General features: G+C 42.5%; 1 protein-coding gene across 3 annotated transcripts in view; it reads left to right on the top strand.

The window, feature by feature from the left end:
* Nucleotides 1–20,050, top strand: part of TRIO (trio Rho guanine nucleotide exchange factor) — a 412,227-nt gene that overhangs the window by 361,038 nt on the left and 31,139 nt on the right. For all 3 annotated transcript variants that reach the window (XM_006117079.4, XM_075921462.1, XM_014570469.3), the window contains exons 37-46: nt 970–1,065; nt 7,443–7,591; nt 8,377–8,443; nt 13,281–13,384; nt 15,662–15,731; nt 16,760–16,849; nt 18,177–18,269; nt 18,914–18,964; nt 19,189–19,266; nt 19,817–20,008. In XM_006117079.4, the coding sequence (XP_006117141.2) occupies nt 970–1,065; nt 7,443–7,591; nt 8,377–8,443; nt 13,281–13,384; nt 15,662–15,731; nt 16,760–16,849; nt 18,177–18,269; nt 18,914–18,964; nt 19,189–19,266; nt 19,817–20,008 (990 nt within the window). The remainder of the gene's footprint in view (nt 1–969; nt 1,066–7,442; nt 7,592–8,376; nt 8,444–13,280; nt 13,385–15,661; nt 15,732–16,759; nt 16,850–18,176; nt 18,270–18,913; nt 18,965–19,188; nt 19,267–19,816; nt 20,009–20,050) is intronic.

The raw sequence follows: 20,050 nt of genomic DNA, 5'->3' as shown, positions 1-20,050 counted from the left end.
CTACCTCTCCATTTAAAGTTTTTTGTGATTCCCTCGCTCACCCTACCCAGTGTTCCTTTCTCAGTGAAGCAAACAAAAGTACACCTATATCTTTGTACTCCTTGTTTTCAATAATGGGGTTGAAAACCTCAGTCAAGAGCTTTCTGTTTTAAATCATTATAAATGTAATTTCCATGTTTGTCCAACATGTTCAAAACATTTGCAGAACAGTTAAACCTGTGTTGCATGATGTATATCTGTCCTTTCCTTAATATGAAGTAAGGTTCATATTGTACCCTGTTCCTCTTTCCAGTTATTTAATGATACATGTAATCTGCAAACCAGCTCTGTGTTTGCCAATTACTGAAGCTGAATTTAATGGCCCTCTCCCAGACTCCTTTACCGTGAATACCTTTTATCCTCAGTTGTAGCTATAAACTGTCATCTTATAGCTTGTGAGGCCAGAGATCTTCTATACTCTGCACTTACGTTTGGGGAAAATGGATGACACAGAGAATGGTGAGCTTGATTAACCCCATTCAATCTGGTAATATACCCCAGCTCCTTTTAGAAGTGTAAATGTTCTTGATTTAATTTGTTAGTTTATTTTTAATATGCTTCAAGGTTTGTGTGTTGTGATTATTTTTGAAGTTGCTTCTTAATATTTACAGAGTTGAAAAAATACTTAAATTGTTCATTGCCAATCAGGTCAATCACTGCAATCTGTGTAGCCTGAGAGACTTTATAAGAGTCAACAGTTGAAAGTTTTCCAAGGATATTTCCCAGATCTATAATGTGCTAAACTAAATTATGAAGGTACATCCTACTATTTGAAATAGACTAGAACTGCATGGACAGCTTTCAATGTGTATCAAGGTGTATTTTTTTAATGAAGGTTCCAGTTGCATAAATTTTAAGAAAACGTTTATTCTTACATTAAAAGCCTTTGACAAACTAAACATGGTATTTTCCTTTTTTGTCATTGCACAGACATCTTCTCGATTATTGGTACGCCCCACTAGCTCTGAGACACCCAGTGCAGCAGAGTTAGTCAGCGCAATTGAGGAGCTCGTCAAAAGTAAAATGGTGAGACCAACTGGAAGATAAACATGATTCAGAAACTAGGGCAACTTTTTGCTTCCCTACTTTGTGGAAAGGTCCAGCACACTTCCCTATGAATTCCAATATTTGACATCCTCCATTTTCAGAAGTAGTCTCATAATTTTATATTCATTAATATGCGAGCATATGTGGAATATACATATATTCAGAGAAAAGATGATTAGTCAACACAAAACATAGTTAAGTTTATTTGTGTTGCAGTAGCATCTAGTGGCACAATCCAAGATCAGTATTACGCTTGTAATATCCTATGCATAGTAGTCCCTGCCCCCAAAAATGTACAGTATAAATCTTGTCAAGGTACAAGTGAATGTAGCAAACCAAGCAGAGTATTAATTGTAAAGCTTCTATTTAAGATGTTTTTTTCATTATCTCACACTGGTTTGTTTGCTCACTCAAGTAAAATACATAAAAAATATGACAAGTTATTGCTATTTGAAGCAGTATATTTAAGACTTTTTAAAAGCATACTCAGAGGGCAATGTTAAAGTAATATAGAGCTTGGTTTTCAACAGAATACTTTTATCTCAGATTTTCAGGTGACACACAGACTATTCCCAAACTCTTCTTTAATTGCAACACCAGGACATTACATTTCCTTTATATATATTCGTCTTGTTGAGGACAGTCCTGACTTCATTATAGTAATTTTTGATAGCCTGTGCATTCTTTCATAAGGTCTTCTGAGGTCTAGTTTTTTTTCTTCTTTATGCAGAAAAGGGTAGAGGCTTTATTTTAAAATGTAACACACTGGAAAACTAAATCAGGTTTTAATAAATAAAACTGTGATTGGCAACACTTGCTTAGCACTACCAATTGTTTTAATGATTGCTGTATGTAGCCCCAAGTAGTGATATCATTCTCGCACTAGATTATTCACCAACAAAGATCAGTTCGTCCTCGTTTTTGGGCCATCTGTCTGTGAGGTCAAATCCTATTGGGTTTTTAATAATTTCAGAGTCTTAAATAGTGCATCTAACTCAGCAGGGTGCGGCTCAGCTGCATCTTACTGTAACATCGAGGGAAAACATAATAAATAGGGGCAGCCAGAACTAACCATATGGGTTCGAGATAACCTGGCTTAATCAGTACTTTCTAGAACATTCCTTCACACAATCTCTGCAACACCTTTCCTTTTCCAAAACCATACAAAATACTGCCTGCTGTCTGGCTTCCAAATATAGTAGAACTACACCCTCTGTCAACACTGAGTTTTGCCCTTCTGTTTGAGAGCTAATTTTGAAGAGTATATATAATAGTCTTATGCAATTTTTTATGGGTTTTGAAATGTATAGAAGATCTTAAAGATTAATAGGAGGGGTTGTTTTATTTGGGGGGGGGGGGTTGGAGACTGTAGGGGACGGAGGTCTTAATGTGTATTGTTAGCTCTCCTGCCTTCATTGAAGGGGAGTGATTTCTCCAAATTGTTGCCATTCACTAAAGCAATCAAAAACTTTTATGAACAGTCAGTCTCAAAATTCCTTCCCTCTCATCTCACATTCTGTCATCTTGGGTGGGGTCATAATTTCCATCAGTTGGTAAGTCATCAGTCGTCCAGGTTTCATAGTTTTTTATGCAATTAGAATGTATTAATTATGAGAATTCTGCTGGATCTAGAGCCATAGTCTGGAGTTAGACCCATTATGCTAGAAGCTGTACAAACCAAGAGTAAAATAGTCCCTGCCTTGAAAAGGTTAGCGTGTGTTTAAAAAAGAGAGCAAGAAATCAAATAAGCTGAAGAAAATTATCTTCCTAGACTGTTACTTATATCTTATCAAAAAGAAGAGGGAGAGTTCATGTCTTTAATGAACATGGGCTAGGTTTTATTTCTTTTTGGTTTGTGAGTCCCTTTAATATTTTCTGCCCTTGTCATTTAAATGCAGTGGTGAGGGTCTAAATTATTCTAGCTCTTCCATCTCTATTAAAAAATTAACATTTGCCAGTAGTTACTATGGATTCTTTTCCTGTAAGTAGAATAAGACAAATAAATGTGGTAACAGGTTGACAAATTTTGACTTTTTAATGGCAGTCCTAGAATGTCATAAGAACGGCCATACTGGGTTAGACCAAAGGTCCATCTAGCCCAGTATCCTGCCTTCCAACAGTGGCCAATGCTAGGTGCCCCGGAGGGAGGGAACACAACAGGTAATACTCACGTGATCCCTCTCCTGTTATCCATTTCCAGCCTCTGACAGACAGAAGCTAGGGACACCATTCCTACCCATCCTGACTAATAGCCATTGATGGACCGGACCTCCATGAATGTAGTTCCGTTTTTGAACCCTGTTAAAGTCCTAGTCTTCAAAACATCATTTGTCAAGGAGTTCCACAGGTTGACTGTGTGCTGCATGAAGAAAAACTTCCTTTTGTTCGTTTTAAACCTGCAACCTATTAATTTCATTTGGTGACCCCTAGTTCTTATGTTATGGGAATAAGTCAAAAACTTTTCCTTAATTACTTTTTCTACACCAGTCATGATTTTATAGACCTCTATCACATTCCCCCTTTAGTCTCCTCTTTTCTAATATGAAAAGTCCCAGTCTTTATAATCTCACTACACATAGCATCTGTTCCAAATGCTTAATCGTTTTTCTTGCCCTTTCCTGAACCTATAGCAATGCCAATATATCTTTTTAGGGTGAGGCGACCACATCAGTACACAGTATTCATGATGTGGACGCACTATGATTTTATATAGAGGCAATAAGATATTCTCTGTCTTATTCTCTATGGGTATGTTTACACTACAAAGTTAATTCAAACTAACAGCCGTTAGTTCGAATTAACTTTAATAGGTGCTTCACATGCAAACCGCTAGTTCGAACTTAATTCGAACTAGTGGAGCGCTTAATTCGAACTAGGTAAACCTCATTCTACGAAGACTAACGCCTAGTTCGAATTAAGTAGTTCAAATTAAGGGCTGTGTAGCCACTTAATTCGGACTAGTGGGAGGCTAGCCCTTCCCAGCTTGCCCTGGTGGCCACTCTGGGCACAACCAGGGAAACTCTTCTGCCCCCCTCCCATCCCTGGAGCCCTTAAAGGGGCATGGTCTGGCTACGGTGCCCGTGCCAGGTGCAAGCCTGCCAGCACCCAGACAGCGGACCCTGCACCTGGCACGGCACGAGCCAGCCACCCGCTGCCACCCAGCCCTCCGCCTCTTCCCGGGACCAGGCTGGTGGCTCCCAGGAGCCTTCCCGGGGCCACAAGAGGCGGGCGCCTGCCTGGTCTAGTGAGGAGATCGTGGACCTCATCCAGGTGTGGGGGGAGGCCTCCAACGTCCAGGATCTCTGCACTAGGCACAGGAAAGTAGCTGTCTAGGGCAGGATAGCTGCTAACCTGGCAACCAAAGGCCACATGTGAACCCAGGAGCAGGTTTGCGTGAAAATCAAGGTGGTCCAGTGAGACCCCCGACCCTGAGCTAAGAACATAAGAACGGCCGTACTGGGTCAGACCAAAGGTCCATCTAGCCCAGTAGCCTGTCTGCCGACAGCAGCCAACACCAGCTACCCCGGAGGGGATGGACCGAAGACAATGACCAAGCCATTTGTCTCGTGCCATCCATCTCCAGCCTTCCACAAACAGAGGCCAAGGACACCGTTCCTACCCCCTGGCTAATAGCACTCCATGGACCCAACCTCCATGACTTTATCTTTAAACTCTGTTCTAGTTCTAGCCTTCACAGCGTCCTGTGGCAAGGAGTTCCAAAGGTTGACTATTTGCTTTGTGAAGAAGAACTTTATTTTATTAGTTTGAAGCCTGCTACCCATTCATTTCATTTGGTGTCCTCTAGTCCTTCTATTATGGGAACTAATGAAGAACTTTTCTTTATGCACCCTCTCCACACATGATTTTATAGACCTCTATCATATCCCCCCTCAGTCTCCTCTTTTCCAAACTGAAAAGTCCCAGTCACTTTAGCCTCTCTTCATATGGGACCTGTTCCAAACCCCTGATCATTTTAGTTGCCCTTTTCGGATCCCTTTCCAAGGCCAAAATATCTTTTCTGGGGTGAGGAGATCACATCTGTACACAGTACTGAAGATGAGGGTGTACCATAGTTTGATACTTCCCCTCCTTCTTCTTCCCCTGGCTTCCCCCTTCCAGCTCCCTCCTCCCAGGTTTCCCCCTCCCCTCTCCCACCCTCTCTTCCCCTCTCCCATCACCTTTTCCCAGTCTCCCCAGAGGTTAAGCTCCCCCCCTCACCCGCAGTTTTGTTAAATAAAGAGAGTTTCTGTTTTTGAACACACGTGTCCTTTATTTTTTACATCAAGAAGGGGGGCTAGGGAGGGCTAAGTGGAAAGAGGTGAGGGAGGAATGGGGTATGAGCCCCCGATGGGGAGGACTGGGGTGGCTCTGCGGGCACCTCAGAGTGGAAGCTCTCCAGCAGGGTCTCCTGGATCCTGACAGCCTCCCGATTGACCTGCCCCCCCCCCCCCCCCCCAGATGGCAGCCTGCAGCAAGTGCTGCCGGGCTGATGACCTAGTGCTGTGATGTGCCAAGTGAGGACACTCAGGGCTCTCCAAGATAGGACTGCTTTGCTGTCCCTCATCGAGGTAGACAAGCAAGCGGGGAACCCTGAGAACTGTCTGTCCGGGGTGGGGGTCGGGTCCCTTTAAGCACAGCCCTCGGCTAGCCTGAGACAGCAGCTCCACACTCTAAGTCGTAACCTGATGCCCTGCTGGCACTGCTTCTGGCCAGCCTTAACTTCGGTTCAGGGTCCACTCAATATGGACATGCTAGTTCGAATTAGCAAAACGCTAATTCGAACTAGTTTTTAAGTCTAGATGCACTAATTCGAATTAGCTTAGTTCGAATTAACTAAGTTAGTTCGAATTAGTGCTGTAGTGTAGACATACCCTATCTCTTTTTAATGATCCTCACATTCTGCTTGCTGTTTTGACGACCATTGCACATTGTGTGGATGTTTTCAGAGAACTATCCACAATGACTCCAAGATCTCTCTCTTGAGTAGTTTTAGCTAAATTAGTTCCCATTATATCGTATTTATAGCTGGGATTATTTTTTTCCAATGTGCATTACTGTACATTTATCAACGTTTTGTTATCCAATCACTTAGCTTTGTGAGATCTTTTTGAAGCTCTTCACAATCTGTTTTGGTCTTAACCATCTTGAACAGCTTAGTATCATCTTCAAATTTTGCCACTTCGCTATTTACCTCTTTCTCCAGATCATTTACAAATAGGTTGAATAGGATTGGTTCCACTATGGATCCCTGAGTGATATCACCTGTTCCTCTCCATTCTGAAATCTTTTAACCAGGTATAAATCCAGGAGAGGACCTTCCCTCTTATCCCATGACAACTTACTTTTACTTAAGAGCCTTTGAAGAGGAACCTTGTTCAAAGGCTTTCTGGAAAACTAAGTAGACTATATCCACTGGATCCCCCTTGTCCACATATTTGTTGACCCTCTCAAAGAACTCTAGTAGATTGGTGAGGCATGATTTCTCTTTACAGAAACCATGTTGACTTTTCCCCCAACAAATTATGTTCATCTATAGGTCTGACCATTTTATTCTTCACTATAGTTTCAGCTAATTTGGCCAGTACTGACATTAGACTTACCAGTCTGTAATTGCCAGTATCACCTCTAGAGCCCTTTTTAAATATTGGTGTCACATTAGCTATCTTCCAATCTTTAGGTACAGAAACTGATTTAAAGGACAGGTTACAAACCACAGTTAATAGTTCCACAATTTCACATTTGACTTCTTTCAGAACTCTTGGTTGAATGTCATCTGGTCCCAGTTACTTGTTACTGTTAAGTTTATCCGTTTGTTCCAAAACCTGCTCTAATGACACCTCAATCTGGGACAATTACTCAGATTTGTCACCTAACAAGAATGGCTCAGGTTTGGGAATCTCCCTAACATTCTCAGAAGTGAAGATCAAAGCAAAGAATTCATTTGGCTTCTCCACAATGACTTTATCATCTTTGAGTGCTCCTTTAGCATCTCAGTCATCCAAGGGTCTGGTCCCACTGGTTGTTTAGCTGGCTTCCTGTTTCTGATGTACTTAAAAATATTTTGCTATTACTTTTTGAGTTTTTGGTCAGCTGTTCTTCAAACTCTTATTTGGCTTTTCTTATTATATTTTTACACTTAATGTAATAGAGTTTATGCTCCTTTCTATGTTTCTCACTAGGATTTAACTTCCACTTTCCAAATAAGAAAATGTAAATATTTGAGCGTACAATAGAGTTTCCATTTTTTAACAACTATAGTTGCGTGTAATTTTTTGCAATGCTTTATGCATTTAAAGGCAGCATGCATAGAAGGTAAGATGAATACATTTTGCAACATTTTATTAACATACTTTTAGGCACTGGAAGATCGTCCGAGTTCACTGTTGGTAGATCAAGGTGACAGCAGCAGTCCATCTTTCAACCCTTCAGACAACTCCCTTCTCTCATCCTCGTCACCCATAGATGAGATGGAAGAAAGGAAATCCAGCTCTTTAAAAAGACGACAGTAAGAGTGGCTTACAAATTTATATTTCCCCTCTGTTCTCAATGAGGTAACATTTATAAAGTCCTTTGCATCCTTTCAAAATAGTCTATTTTAACAGAAGTAGTAGTTTGTTTTCCCTTCCAGCTTGCATGTTAGGCAGCAAATGGATAATGCTTCCTGAAAATGAGTCGTTCAAAGAGAATTATCAGGCATATTATTTTTGGTACTAAGTTCACACACAAGTCTTGTCAAACATATAAGTCTTTTTCATGGAAGAGGAGGCTGGCTTTTAAATATTCTCAGGGGTATCTTTAGTTTCCAAAAACCGTAAATAATTACTTTTTTTCTGAACTTGTCTTTCTTTACCTTGAACCCAACTGATAGTTGGAAGATCCAGACATATTCTTTAGCATTTCCGCTGGTATTGAAAATTAACCATATGTATGTTGGCATTAAAGTAATAAAGACATCTTCAGTATGCTTGCTTATGAATCTCGTGCTGTTTATTGTGAGTCATATATTGGAATGCTTTTTAACTTTTTTAATGTTTCAATTGTCCTGATCCATGCAGCAGAAGTCCTAGCTGCTGCAGCTTTAGTTTGGTAAACACAAGAAGTAAGGATGCCCTGAAGATAGTGAAGTATCCAGATTTGGAAAGTCAAATATAAATTCTACTTTACCAAACGTACATTACTACAAACTTGGAAAATGCTGTTTGCCCATTCTCAATCCTTTTTAACAATTTTTGTCCACATCAGTACAGTTTTCTCCCTGAATGTTTTTTCACCTTTTCCTCTTCTTTGTAGCTATGTCTTACAGGAATTAGTGGAGACGGAACGAGATTACGTCCGAGATCTGGGTTATGTAGTTGAGGTATGTTAGTTCATCAGTCCTAAACTGCTTTTGTTAACCCCATTGCCAGTAGTCTTTGTAGCTTGTACACTACTCTGTCTGTTAGAAGAAAGAGTCTTCATTAAGTGAGGGTTTTTCTATAGGATTTTAAGAAAATTCAGGATTTGATATAGAATTCCCAGTGTCTCTCGTTCATGCTATTTCATGAATCCTTTTTTTCCCTATAAGAGAATTAGTTGTTCTTCAAGTGATTGCTCATCTGCATTCCACAGTAGTTGCCACTTGTACCGGTACCAAAAGTTTTTCCCCTAGCATTATCCATAGGGGAGTGCCTCTAGAAATCCCTGCAGTGGTGCCTCCATGGCACGGTATAATGGGCTCTGTATGTTCCCATTACCCTCACATCCTTCTTGCTATCAGTGAACTGCTTCACTCCAGCTAACCTCTGCAGCCTTCCCCCCCTTTTACTATTTTCTTGTTCTATGTAGATAGTTCCCTGTTGTACAGATTGGACCTCCCTGGTCCAGCACCATAGGGACCTAACTGGTCCCGAAGGACTGAATTTGCCAGACCAGGGGAGGTGTCCCCTGCCACAGGCCCAAGACAGCTGGCCCCCTGTCTCTGGCCCCTTCTTCTCTCTCCCCAGCCAGGTTGTCTGCTCTGCTGCTGCCAGCGCCAACACTAGGCTGCCATTGGCAGCTGGGGTTCTCTAGTCCTGGCCCATGCAGCCACGTGTAGCCAGATTTCCCTAGCCCCATGCTGCTGTGGATAGCCAGGCTTCTCTGGCCTCCCACCTCACGCTGCTGCGGGCTGTCAGGGTTCTCAGCCCAGAACTGTCATGAGTGGCCAGGCTTCTACAGCTTCCAGCCCCGTGCTGCCAGGGGCACATGGGGGCCCCCGGCTCCACGCTGCCACAGGCTCCCAAACTCTGTAGGCATGAGCAGGACTTTTAGCCACATTCAAGTGCTCTCAACACTGAACACCCCACATGTGGTGCAGGAGATATTGACTCTGTCAGTGCCAGCCACCCAGGTCTCTGTAGCTCCCTGGTCACAGGGCAAGCCTGTGCTCAGACCTGCTGGGTCCCCATCCCAATGATGCCAGATTCCATCGAGGGAAGGGTCCAGACACAGCTCTCCAGTGCACAATCATCAGGAATTGGACCAGGGCACGTCAGTTCTTCAGACCCCTCTTTGTTGAACTGGAAACCCAGACACATAGTCTCATTGCATGGCTCTCCGGCACAGGGGCACAGAACTTCAGACACACCCATTCCCCACCAGGATCAGGAACATTGATAACAAAGGTCGCCGAGACCACGGTACCACCCAAGCAACAGTTTGGAAGAACAGTGGCCCCTCATATGGGCACCCATCTCCTCATGTGTCAACTCATGTGGGAACCTACAGGCGCCAGTCCCACTCCAATTTGCAGTCTGGGTCCTGAATATGGCACCGCTCGTACAGCATAGATCACCAGCCGTCACAAATACATCGACTGCAGCCGCTCCAGCAGCAGCCATTTCAGGAGGGGCTCCTGGTCCCTGACACCAGATTCAAGGTTGCAAGCTTAGCTCTGAACTCGACATGCCTACATGGAATCCTGTCACCGTGTAGTGGTAGCTCATACACCAGTCCTGCTGCCCTTCAGGGCCCCCAGACGGCACCAGAGCAACCCTTATCAGTGGGGCCTCCTGTACCACTGGTGCTGCAGCCAGTGCCCAAAAGCAAATGTGCCCATTTTGATGAGATGGCCAGCGCCATAGTGCCCTTGCAACCCATGGGTCCCCATCCCACCCTTCCCAAGTGGTCCATCCAGTGGCCAGGACTTTGGAAATGTCCTCCACTTTCCTTTCTCAGCCCCACATTGCAAGGAGGACCAAACTCTGGAACCTCACTGCATCCCCTCTTGCTTTCCCTTAGGAGGAGACCTAGGCTCATCAAGAGCTCTTGAAAAGCATGACCTCAAACCTTAACCTACAGGCAGGGGAACTTGAGGAACCCTCAGGCTCTCTCTTCAATGTGCCCCGCGCCACAGCAATGGCCAGAGTGGCCTTACCACTTCGTGAAGGGTCTAAGGTAAACTCCATCTTCCCTGGCCTCTGTCCAAGAGGGCAGAATGGAAATACTGTGTGCCTTCCAAGGGCTGTGAATATCTATATTCCCCTTCCTCTCCCCCCGCCCCAGCTCTCTGGTGGTGGAAGCAGTAAACCACAGACAGCATTGGGGCAAGCCTGCGGCAACCCCTAAGAATAAGGACTCCAGGAGACTGTAGTTATTTGGAGGCAAGCTTTATTCATCATCCTGTTGCCAGCTGAGGAGGCAAACCACCAGGACCTCCTGGGGCAGTATGATTTTTACCTTTTGGCAGAATGTATCCAAGTTTGAGGGCTCCCTCCTTGATACCGACAGGAAGAGGTATAAGGCCTTCCTGGAGGAGGGTGCTGCAGCTGCCAGGGCGGCTTCAGACACAGTGGATGTGGTGGCTCAGACCATGCCCTTTGCAGTGTTCTGTGCATAGCATCATGGGTTCACCTGGCTGTAGAGGCTCAAAATTGTCTTCAGGATCTGCCATTTGATGGGAAAGCCCCATTAGAGGAATAGACGGAGATTAAGCTCCATGGGATTAAAGACTCATATGCAACATTGAAGACATTTGGTCTCTATGTTCTGACCCCTGCCTGCACAAAGTGGAAGCCCCAGCAGGCTCCAGGTCAAATGAGCCACTCCTGCCAGGAACCTTTGCATGAAATGTTCAGTAGCTATAAGAAACACTCGTCTTGCTAGTCTCAAGATGGCACTGGGCTCTGCAGAACTGGTGCTGCAACCTACTTGTTCCTCAGGCCTTACCCACCTCCCGATGGATACTGCTTGGGATCACCTACTTTGGAATGCACACAAGCAATCACTAGAAGAAAAGACAGTTACCTGTTCCGTAGCTGGTGTTCAAGATCTGTTGCTCGTGCCCATTTCGCATCCCTCCCTTCCTTTACTGTGGGAGTCTCCAGCAAGAAGGAACCAAGGGTGGGAGGAGTGCACAGTGTTCCTTATACCGCTCCATAGAGGCGCCACTTCAGGGGACATTAGAAATGCTCCACAAAGAAGTACTGCTATGGGAAAAACTTCTGGCACCAGTGCCCATAGCAATCAAGAACACCTTCAGTAGAATGGGCATGAGCAACACATCTCAAAGAACACCAGTTACCAGGTAACTGTCATTCATGTTTTAACTAGTGACTTCTAATAACATCTGAAATAATATGCACAGTTTAATTGGTTTAGACACTGTGCTCTAGTGAATAGACAGTCAGGAGACTTGGCATCTACAACTGACCCTGCTACTGCTCTAATGCGTGACATTAGGCAAATCTCTTCACCTCTTTGTATCCATTTCCCATTTGCAGAATTGAGATTATGACACTGGCTTGCTTTGTAAAGTGCTTAGATTCTGTGATTTACTCATTTAGCTGGATCTAGGTATGTTTCAAAAAATACCTTTTCCACAAGTTTAGTCATATCCTTAGAGGAGCCAGTTGAAAGTTCTGCCAACTAGATTAAAGGCCATCTCCGAGGTGAGGCAGTGTTGAATAAATATTAGATACTCCAGGCCTTAAATGAATTAAACAGTTTAGTATGAATTCAGCATGTGGGATCAAAGCATTGCTCTGTATCAGTGTTTCTTAAACTGTGTTCGACAGCACACCGGTGTGCCGCGGAGAACAGATTCAAAATGGCCGCCCTGAAAGGGGCAGGCGACCTTTTTTGGCTCAGTAACTTCCCCGGTCCTTTTTTTCCCCTCTAACTTCCCCCTGACCCCTTTTTTCTCTAACTTCCCCCCAACCCTTCCCCCCCCCCCGACTTTTTTTTTCTCTCTCTCTCACACAAAATCCTTGGTGTTCCTCATTTAAAAAAAAATATATTGTTTGGTGTTCCTCGGTCTTAAAAAGTTTAAGAATCACTGCTCTATATGCTTGAAGGTCAGTGCTAATGTACAAGTCTTTAATATTCCAATTTAATGGTTGACAAATAACACTTTTTACTTTGGTTAAGTGGGAACTAGTAAGAAGGATAATCTATTACAAATTTTGGTTCCAGCTATTTTAAAAAATTTTCTTCCTGTCGATTTCTTACAGACATTGAAACAAAATACAGGACTATGTAGCACATATGTATTGTGCTACATAGTCCTGTATTTTGTTTCATCTACACCAGACTAACACGGCTACATTTCTATCGCTATTTTACGGACATTGGTGAGAGACAATTTGTCAAATTCTTACTGGGGTCCCTCCAGATAAGCTTGTATTTCTTTCATTTTATGCGTCCGTATGGCCGAAGGTGCTTTGAAAATTATTTTATGAAAGATAATGTAAAGTAAAATAAGAGGAATGGACATCTTTTTAATAATTGTACACGGTCACAGAGCGAGGATGCTATGAGGAGATATATATTTCCCTCAGTAGTTCAAATGGGACATCATAAAATTATATGAGACCACAAGCTGGTCTTTGTAAACAGAAGGATTACCAGGGTAAATGTGAAAAGAAATACTTTTTAAAACTGGGAAATGTGAAACCTGCCAGACTGATTGCATTTTGATCTTCATGTACTTGTTGGAAATGAAGATACACTGCAAAATTAAATAAAAAATCTGGCTATATAACCATATTTAAGATTAATCTTATTTCAATAAAAATAATTAATTTAACAGCTAAATACACTGTTCCCTGTAATGTTGGATTCTTTTGCTCTGTTAGTGACTTAAATAAGAGCTTGTGTTGTAAAAATTCTTAAGCATCTTTGAAAGGAAGCGAAAAATACACACTGTTTTCACAAAAATCACCTGTGGATTGTTTCAGGGTTACATGGCACTTATGAAAGAAGACGGTGTACCTGATGACATGAAGGGGAAAGACAAGATTGTATTTGGCAACATTCACCAGATTTATGACTGGCACAGAGAGTATGTATGTTTTTAATTTGAGTTATCTGTTGCTGGTAGAAAATTATTTTATAGTATACTGAATGCACACAGGAAAAAATCATATATCTATACAGTACTAGATTTATTGCCAAAACCAGAAACAGATGGTGTTAAAAGTTTTTAGGGTTATAAAAACAAATAACAAAAGAAATTCACAACAGCTGGTCCTACACACTTATGGTTAAAATTAATTTCTGAGTTCAGACTATTCCTGTAGATGTATGGAGACTATTCAAAAATAAATATGTAAACATTTCAAGCATCTTGATTGATCTGTCTTGTATAGGTAACATTTATAGTGACAGTTTAGTACGTCATATTAAAAAAGCATTAAGAAAAAGAAAAAATCCTGTATCATATACAGTAACGTGCACTACTTAAGTACTCTTCTGATAGTGAGAGGCTCTGCCAGGACTGGGCAAAATATGGCCCATGGGCTGGATCCAGCCCACCAAGCTGTTGTATCCAGCCCACACGTGCAGTGGGACCTTAGTCAGGCTCTCTTCCTGCCCTGTGTCCACTCGCTGCTCAGAAAAACTGGCTGCAGAGCCCCGTTTATCTGTGAATAGCTGTGAGCCCTAGCACAATCTTGCAGCTCTTATTGGCCAGTTTCCGGCCAATGGGAACTGCCTGTTTGAAGAACTGAACTGAGCAGCATGAAAGGCAGGGAACCTGTTGGGCTGCTGGCCAGCAGTCATGCAGGTAAGCATCTCCCATCCACAGCCTGCTTCTGGCATCCCAGTCCCTGCCTCCCCCCCAACTGTCTGCCCCCCAAACCCATGCACCCACTCTTGCGCCCGTGCCCCAGGTCTCAACCCCCTCCTTCACCCAAACTCACTCTGGGCTATGCTTTGAATTGTCCAAAACAGTTTTTATTCTGAAATTTCAGTGATGGTGTAGTTTTGAGCACCATCTATGATTGAGAAATGAGAATCAAAAGGATTGCAATGATGAAACACTATGCTGCTTTTTTTTTTTCTTAATGTAACAATATCTCTTGCTTTGAAGCCCTGCAATATATTTTTATATAGGCTTCAATTGCAGACAGGATACCCACTAATCAAGGATCACAGCAGTGAAGAGAGTTACACAAAGTATACTTTTTTGGGGGTATTACCTGTTACTATATACAGGCAGTCCACGACTTACACGGATCTGACTTATGTCGGATCCGCACTTACGAACAGGGCTTTTTTCGCCCCGGAGCTCACGGGCGGCAGGTCGCCACCCGTGTCCTCCGGGGCGGGAAAAGCTTCTGCCGGTCTCCCTGGTCTGCTGGGGGGGTCCAGCAAAGCCACTGGACCCCCCCCCCCCCCCAGCAGACCAGGGACACCCGAGCGAAGCCTCCCAGGCAGTGGGACTCCCGCCGCCTGGGCGGCTTTGCTCGTTTGCCCCGGAGCAAAGTCGCCCAGGCGGTGGGAGTCCCGCTGCCTGGGCGGCTATGCTCGTTTGCCCCGGAGCAAAGTCGCCCAGGCAGCGGGACTCCCGCCGCCTGGGCGGCTTTGCTCCTGTCCCTCTGGTCTGCTGGGGGGGTCCAGCAAAGCCACTGGACCCCCCCCCCCCAGCAGACCAGGGACACCCGAGCAAAGCCGCCGCCTGGGTGGCTTTGCTCCCGGGCAAACGAGCAAAGCCGCCCAGGCGACGGCTTTGCTCGGGTGTCCCTGGTCTGCTGGGGGGGTCCAGCGGCTTTGCTCAGGTGCTTGGGCTGTCCCGCTGCGGGCGTGCTCCGCGGCTTTGCTCCTGTCCCCCTGGTCTGCTGGGGGGGAGGTGCAGCTAGTGCCCCCCCCCCCCAGCAGACCAGGCTTTTCTTGCCTACCCCTGGGGTAGAGCAGCTGGGGGCTGCCGGGTTGGTCCAGTAGCGCCGAGGAGCCGCGCTACTGGAGCAACCCAGCAGCACCCCAGCTGCTCTGCCCCAGGCGTCCCCAAGTCAGCTGCTGCTGAAACAGACCAGCGGCTGACTACAGGAAGCCCGAGGCAGAGTTGCTCTGCCCCAGGCTTCCTGGAATCAGCCGCTGATCAGTTTCAGCAGCAGCTGACTTGGGGACGCCTGGGTTTCTTAAGTTGAATATGTATGTAAGTCAGAACTGGCATCCAGATTCAGCCGCGGTTGAAACTGATCAGTTTCAGCAGCGGCTGACGCCAGTTCCGACTTACATACAGATTCAACTTAAGAACAAACCTACAGTCCCTATCTTGTACGTAACCCGGGGACTGCCTGTAACGTGGTACAAACTAAATTATTTCTTCTTTGTTCAGCTTCTTTTTAGGAGAATTGGAGAAGTGCCTTGAAGATCCAGAAAAACTGGGATCCCTCTTTGTTAAGCATGTAAGTTCAAACATCCTCTTTCAAGCAGCTAGTGCTAATGACTGATGTTACTAGTGACTAACCTTGTTATATAAAAGACATATCTGTGGAGCAGTGCAGCTGAAAAGACAGTAGAACAAAACAACTCTGGATAAGAGGCAGACACACACACACACACAGGTCAGGATTAGGTTAACAAGGAATCTAATTTTTGTTTGCAGTGCCTTTGTGGGGAGAAACTTGTTAACGTGGCACCTGTCTCTTAACTCATTTTCAGCTCCTCTTTTAGGGCGCTGTAGTTTTATGACCATCCTTTCAAATTATAATGCAGATTTTTTTTAGCTCCCTCTCCAGTCTCACATCATATGTCTTCTGCAATGGGACTTCTCCCTCTTATAGTGGAAGAAAAGGGCACAAGTTTAAGAGCCAAGGAATTCATGAATTTGAATTCTGGCTCTGGCACTGCTTTTTTCTGCAGCCTTAGACAAGTCACTCACTGTTTTTTTCCTTCCTGTCTTGCTGTAAAATGGAAATCATTATAGCGTACTGCACCTGGATACCACACTAATCAGCAGCTTAGTAATAATAATTCAAATGCCAATTTTATTAAATACTTTGACATTCAAAATACTATATACAACCAAATTGTCTGTTTTCCCATGACTTTGTCATTCTTAATGTTGCAGTAAGAGTTGTATTTGTGTGGACGTTTGTGTATGTACAGTTACATTTCTGGGTCATATGTATCCAATTTTCAAGATATACTAACTCTTCTTATACAGATATGTCAAAGTATTTGAGGATTATTTTTAATCTCTGATTAATTTCTTAGGTTTGATATGTTTTAAGTATACCTGTATATTTGCTCTTAATCCATAACTTACTCAACCAGAAGGCAGAATGACCCTTTTTATGTAAAAGTATACATTTAAATATGTATGCTTTTTTATTTTACTCTATTTCAGCCTGTCTCTCTTTTTTATTTTATTTTTATTTTTATTTTTTACTTTAGTACATTATATTTGTATGCCTCTGTTTGTCCTTCCTAGGAGAGAAGGTTGCACATGTACATAGTTTACTGCCAAAACAAACCAAAGTCTGAGCACATTGTCTCGGAATACATTGATACATTTTTTGAGGTAAGTCTGAGGAAAAAATAGACATTTTCAGGGTGGAAGTTGGGTTTCATTCCAGAACTCTCACAGTTGAGAGAGATTAATACTGCCACTGCTACTCTCAGAAGGGGAGTACTGATATTCAAATTTGAGATGAATTAATTGATACCAAATGAATGAGCTTCACTTGTAGTAGACCAAAGAGGATAGTTTTAATGCATTATACTTATTATTGAACAGTAGTGCAGACAGAGGAATGGATTACAATATGGATGCAAATGACAAATTTTGCTTTCTTTATACTGTACTTTTGAGACTCATCAGAATCTTTGATGCTGTACATAAAGCATTAGGTGTTAAGATAAAACCTTTAGCTCAAGGTTTTGCCTTATAAGTGTGTTATAGTAGCCTACCAGTTCTGCAGATCATCCCAGGGGGCCTTAAATAGGCAAAAATAACCATTTGCAGTAATAAAATAAATACATTTAAAAGCAAACATTATGAATTATAAAGATAATTTCTTTCATAATTAGAAATAAAACCTTCTTGAGATACTGATTCTGTACTCATGACTCTGACAAAAGCACAGTTGAAGTCGGTGGGAATGTTTTATGAATAAACTCAGAATAAAATCTATTCATCCTCCATCATGCAAGAGTACTTGATCTCTAGCTGGATATAATGAAGGATTGTTGAGGAAGTAAAATCTGCCTTTCACTGCCTGTCTGTGAGAGTTGTTTGAGGTTTCTAGTCCCTTTTGAGGGTTGTCATTCCAGCCAGTGGGATGGAATAGTAGTTGAGTAATTGCATAGGTATTGGTGTCATTGGATCTGTGGAGAGGTGGTTTTGAAGCCTCAGGCCTGGTTTATTCCTTTGTGGGCTGAGACAGAAATCCTTTCCGCAGCTCATAAGAGGTGTACAGGACCTTGTGTGACTGTTCTACCAGCAGCTCACTGAACACATTATCCTAAATCCTTTGCAGATAGCATCATATTAGTCTCCCCATGAGACCATCTTAAGGTCTCAGTTCTGCAAATATTGGAAGCATTTGAGCATTACCATTTAATTTCATATACATAAGCTTTTGCAGGTTTGGATCCAAACTGGGGCCCATGGTTATAAGAAAAGCTTTGAAAAGTCAGCTTTGAATACTTTCGGAATAAAGATGGTAGAAATAAAACAGAGGAATGGCTTTTAAGGTTGTCACAAGAACATGAGAATTTGAAGCACAAATTCAAGATTAGATTAATTTCTGGTCTCATTTTAGCTCCATGACAATAGAAGTACTGTTGTATATACCAATAAAACCAGTAAAATTTAACGCTAACACTCTTCACTTTACAATCTTTAGGACTTAAAGCAGCGTCTTGGCCACAGACTTCAGCTCACAGACTTGCTAATAAAACCAGTGCAGCGAATTATGAAATACCAATTGTTACTCAAGGTGAGATGATGCTGGGTACCCTTTCGGTGTAACCACCTTTACTAAAGGACTGGAGAGTATTATTACTGTTGACTTTGTTTTTTGGGTGATAGAATGTAAGTTGTAAAGGGGCCTCTTGGTACCTGACATAGGCTAGAAATTGTAATACTATATTTCAGTTTGTTTCCTCACTTGGGTTCACATAATTCTCAGAATAACAGTAAATAGCTTAGACACAAATTTGATACTATTTAAACCAGTGTAACTCTTCAATGTAGTGGGAAAGCTTAGGATTTGCACTAATGTGACTGAAGGACAAATTTTTTTGATTTTCCTCTGATTTTTTTAATCACTTTTATTATTTTTAGCACCTTTTTTCTGAATGTTTGGCAAAATGTATTTTGACCCGTTCTACCAAAGAGGATTGATTGACTTAGTAAATGTTGTTCAGTGATCCAAAATCAGATACAAAACCTAACACTAAAAACACACAACTCATGTCAGGAAGAGGCTTTGAAAAATTAAGTCTTTTTCTTATTTTCTTAAGAGCATCTTTTTGGAACTTGTAACACTAACACAAATAAGAGCCAGTCCATTTTGTTCAGCTTTCTCTGTTTGTTGAAGAGCAATTTGGACTTGAGATAATTTTGCCTTTTCCATTACAGGACTTCCTCAAATACTCTAAAAAAGCTAACCTTGACACAACAGAACTAGAGGTACTTTTGACATTTTCTTTATTGTCTTTCATATCATGCACCACATTTCTTTTATGTACAGTGTGGCACTGAACAAGTCTGTTTATATAAAACTACTGTTCTGTTTCAGCTCTAATTGTCCTGCAGATTAAATACACTAAACTATATTGTAAAGCCCCTGCTGTCACACACACAATCCTCCACTGGAGAGTTACATTTTGAATCTTTCTCCTTGGCTTTAACAGAAAGCTGTAGAGGTCATGTGCATAGTACCAAAACGGTGCAACGACATGATGAATGTTGGCCGCCTGCAAGGGTTTGATGTAAGTTGTCTTTTTTCTTAAAATGGAACACACATTTCTATTCTCCTTATGACACATTCCCAGATGAATTTATATCGTAGCTAGGATGGCTATGCGTTTCTCACGGTCTGTGACACAAATTTTTGCTCCTACTTATGTTGATGCAAAATAGGAAATGAGAATCTCTTCCCAAGAGCAGGTCAGCCTAGTACGGCATTTCGCCCATGTTACAGAAAATGTGGCCAGTCTTGTTTCTAGCACTACTTGACTCCTATGTCAGTAAAATTGAACTGAGGAACTATCAGCATTGGAAATGTTTTCGTTATGATAGCATCATTCTGAAATTAACATACCGCAAAAAATCAGTTGCATACATATGATTTAAGTTTTTGGGGTTAGTGCCTCTCTCTCATGTATCTATCAGCAAACATATACATAAAAACTACTTTGAATGATAAAAAAAAACAAAAACCTTGCAATAAGATTTTTTTTCCCTTGAAGTCTCTTAATTGTGGAGAGTTTCAGAAAAAGTAATGTATTAAATGAAATTGTTTCTGCTTCTGTTTTGTAGGGTAAAATTGTAGCCCAGGGTAAGCTCCTGCTGCAGGACACATTCCTGGTCACAGACCAAGACACAGGACTTCTGCCACGTTGCAAAGAAAGGCGTGTCTTCCTGTTTGAACAGATTGTCATATTCAGTGAGCCACTAGATAAAAAGAAAGGTTTCTCCATGCCGGGATTCTTGTTTAAAAACAGTATCAAGGTAACTGTTGTCTATGAGCACGATAGGGTTTGTGCAATGGGT

This window comes from Pelodiscus sinensis, chromosome 2 (genome assembly GCF_049634645.1).
Source record: "Pelodiscus sinensis isolate JC-2024 chromosome 2, ASM4963464v1, whole genome shotgun sequence".
NCBI lineage: Eukaryota > Metazoa > Chordata > Testudines > Trionychidae > Pelodiscus > Pelodiscus sinensis.
This window is presented reverse-complemented; position numbering and strand designations above follow the sequence as displayed.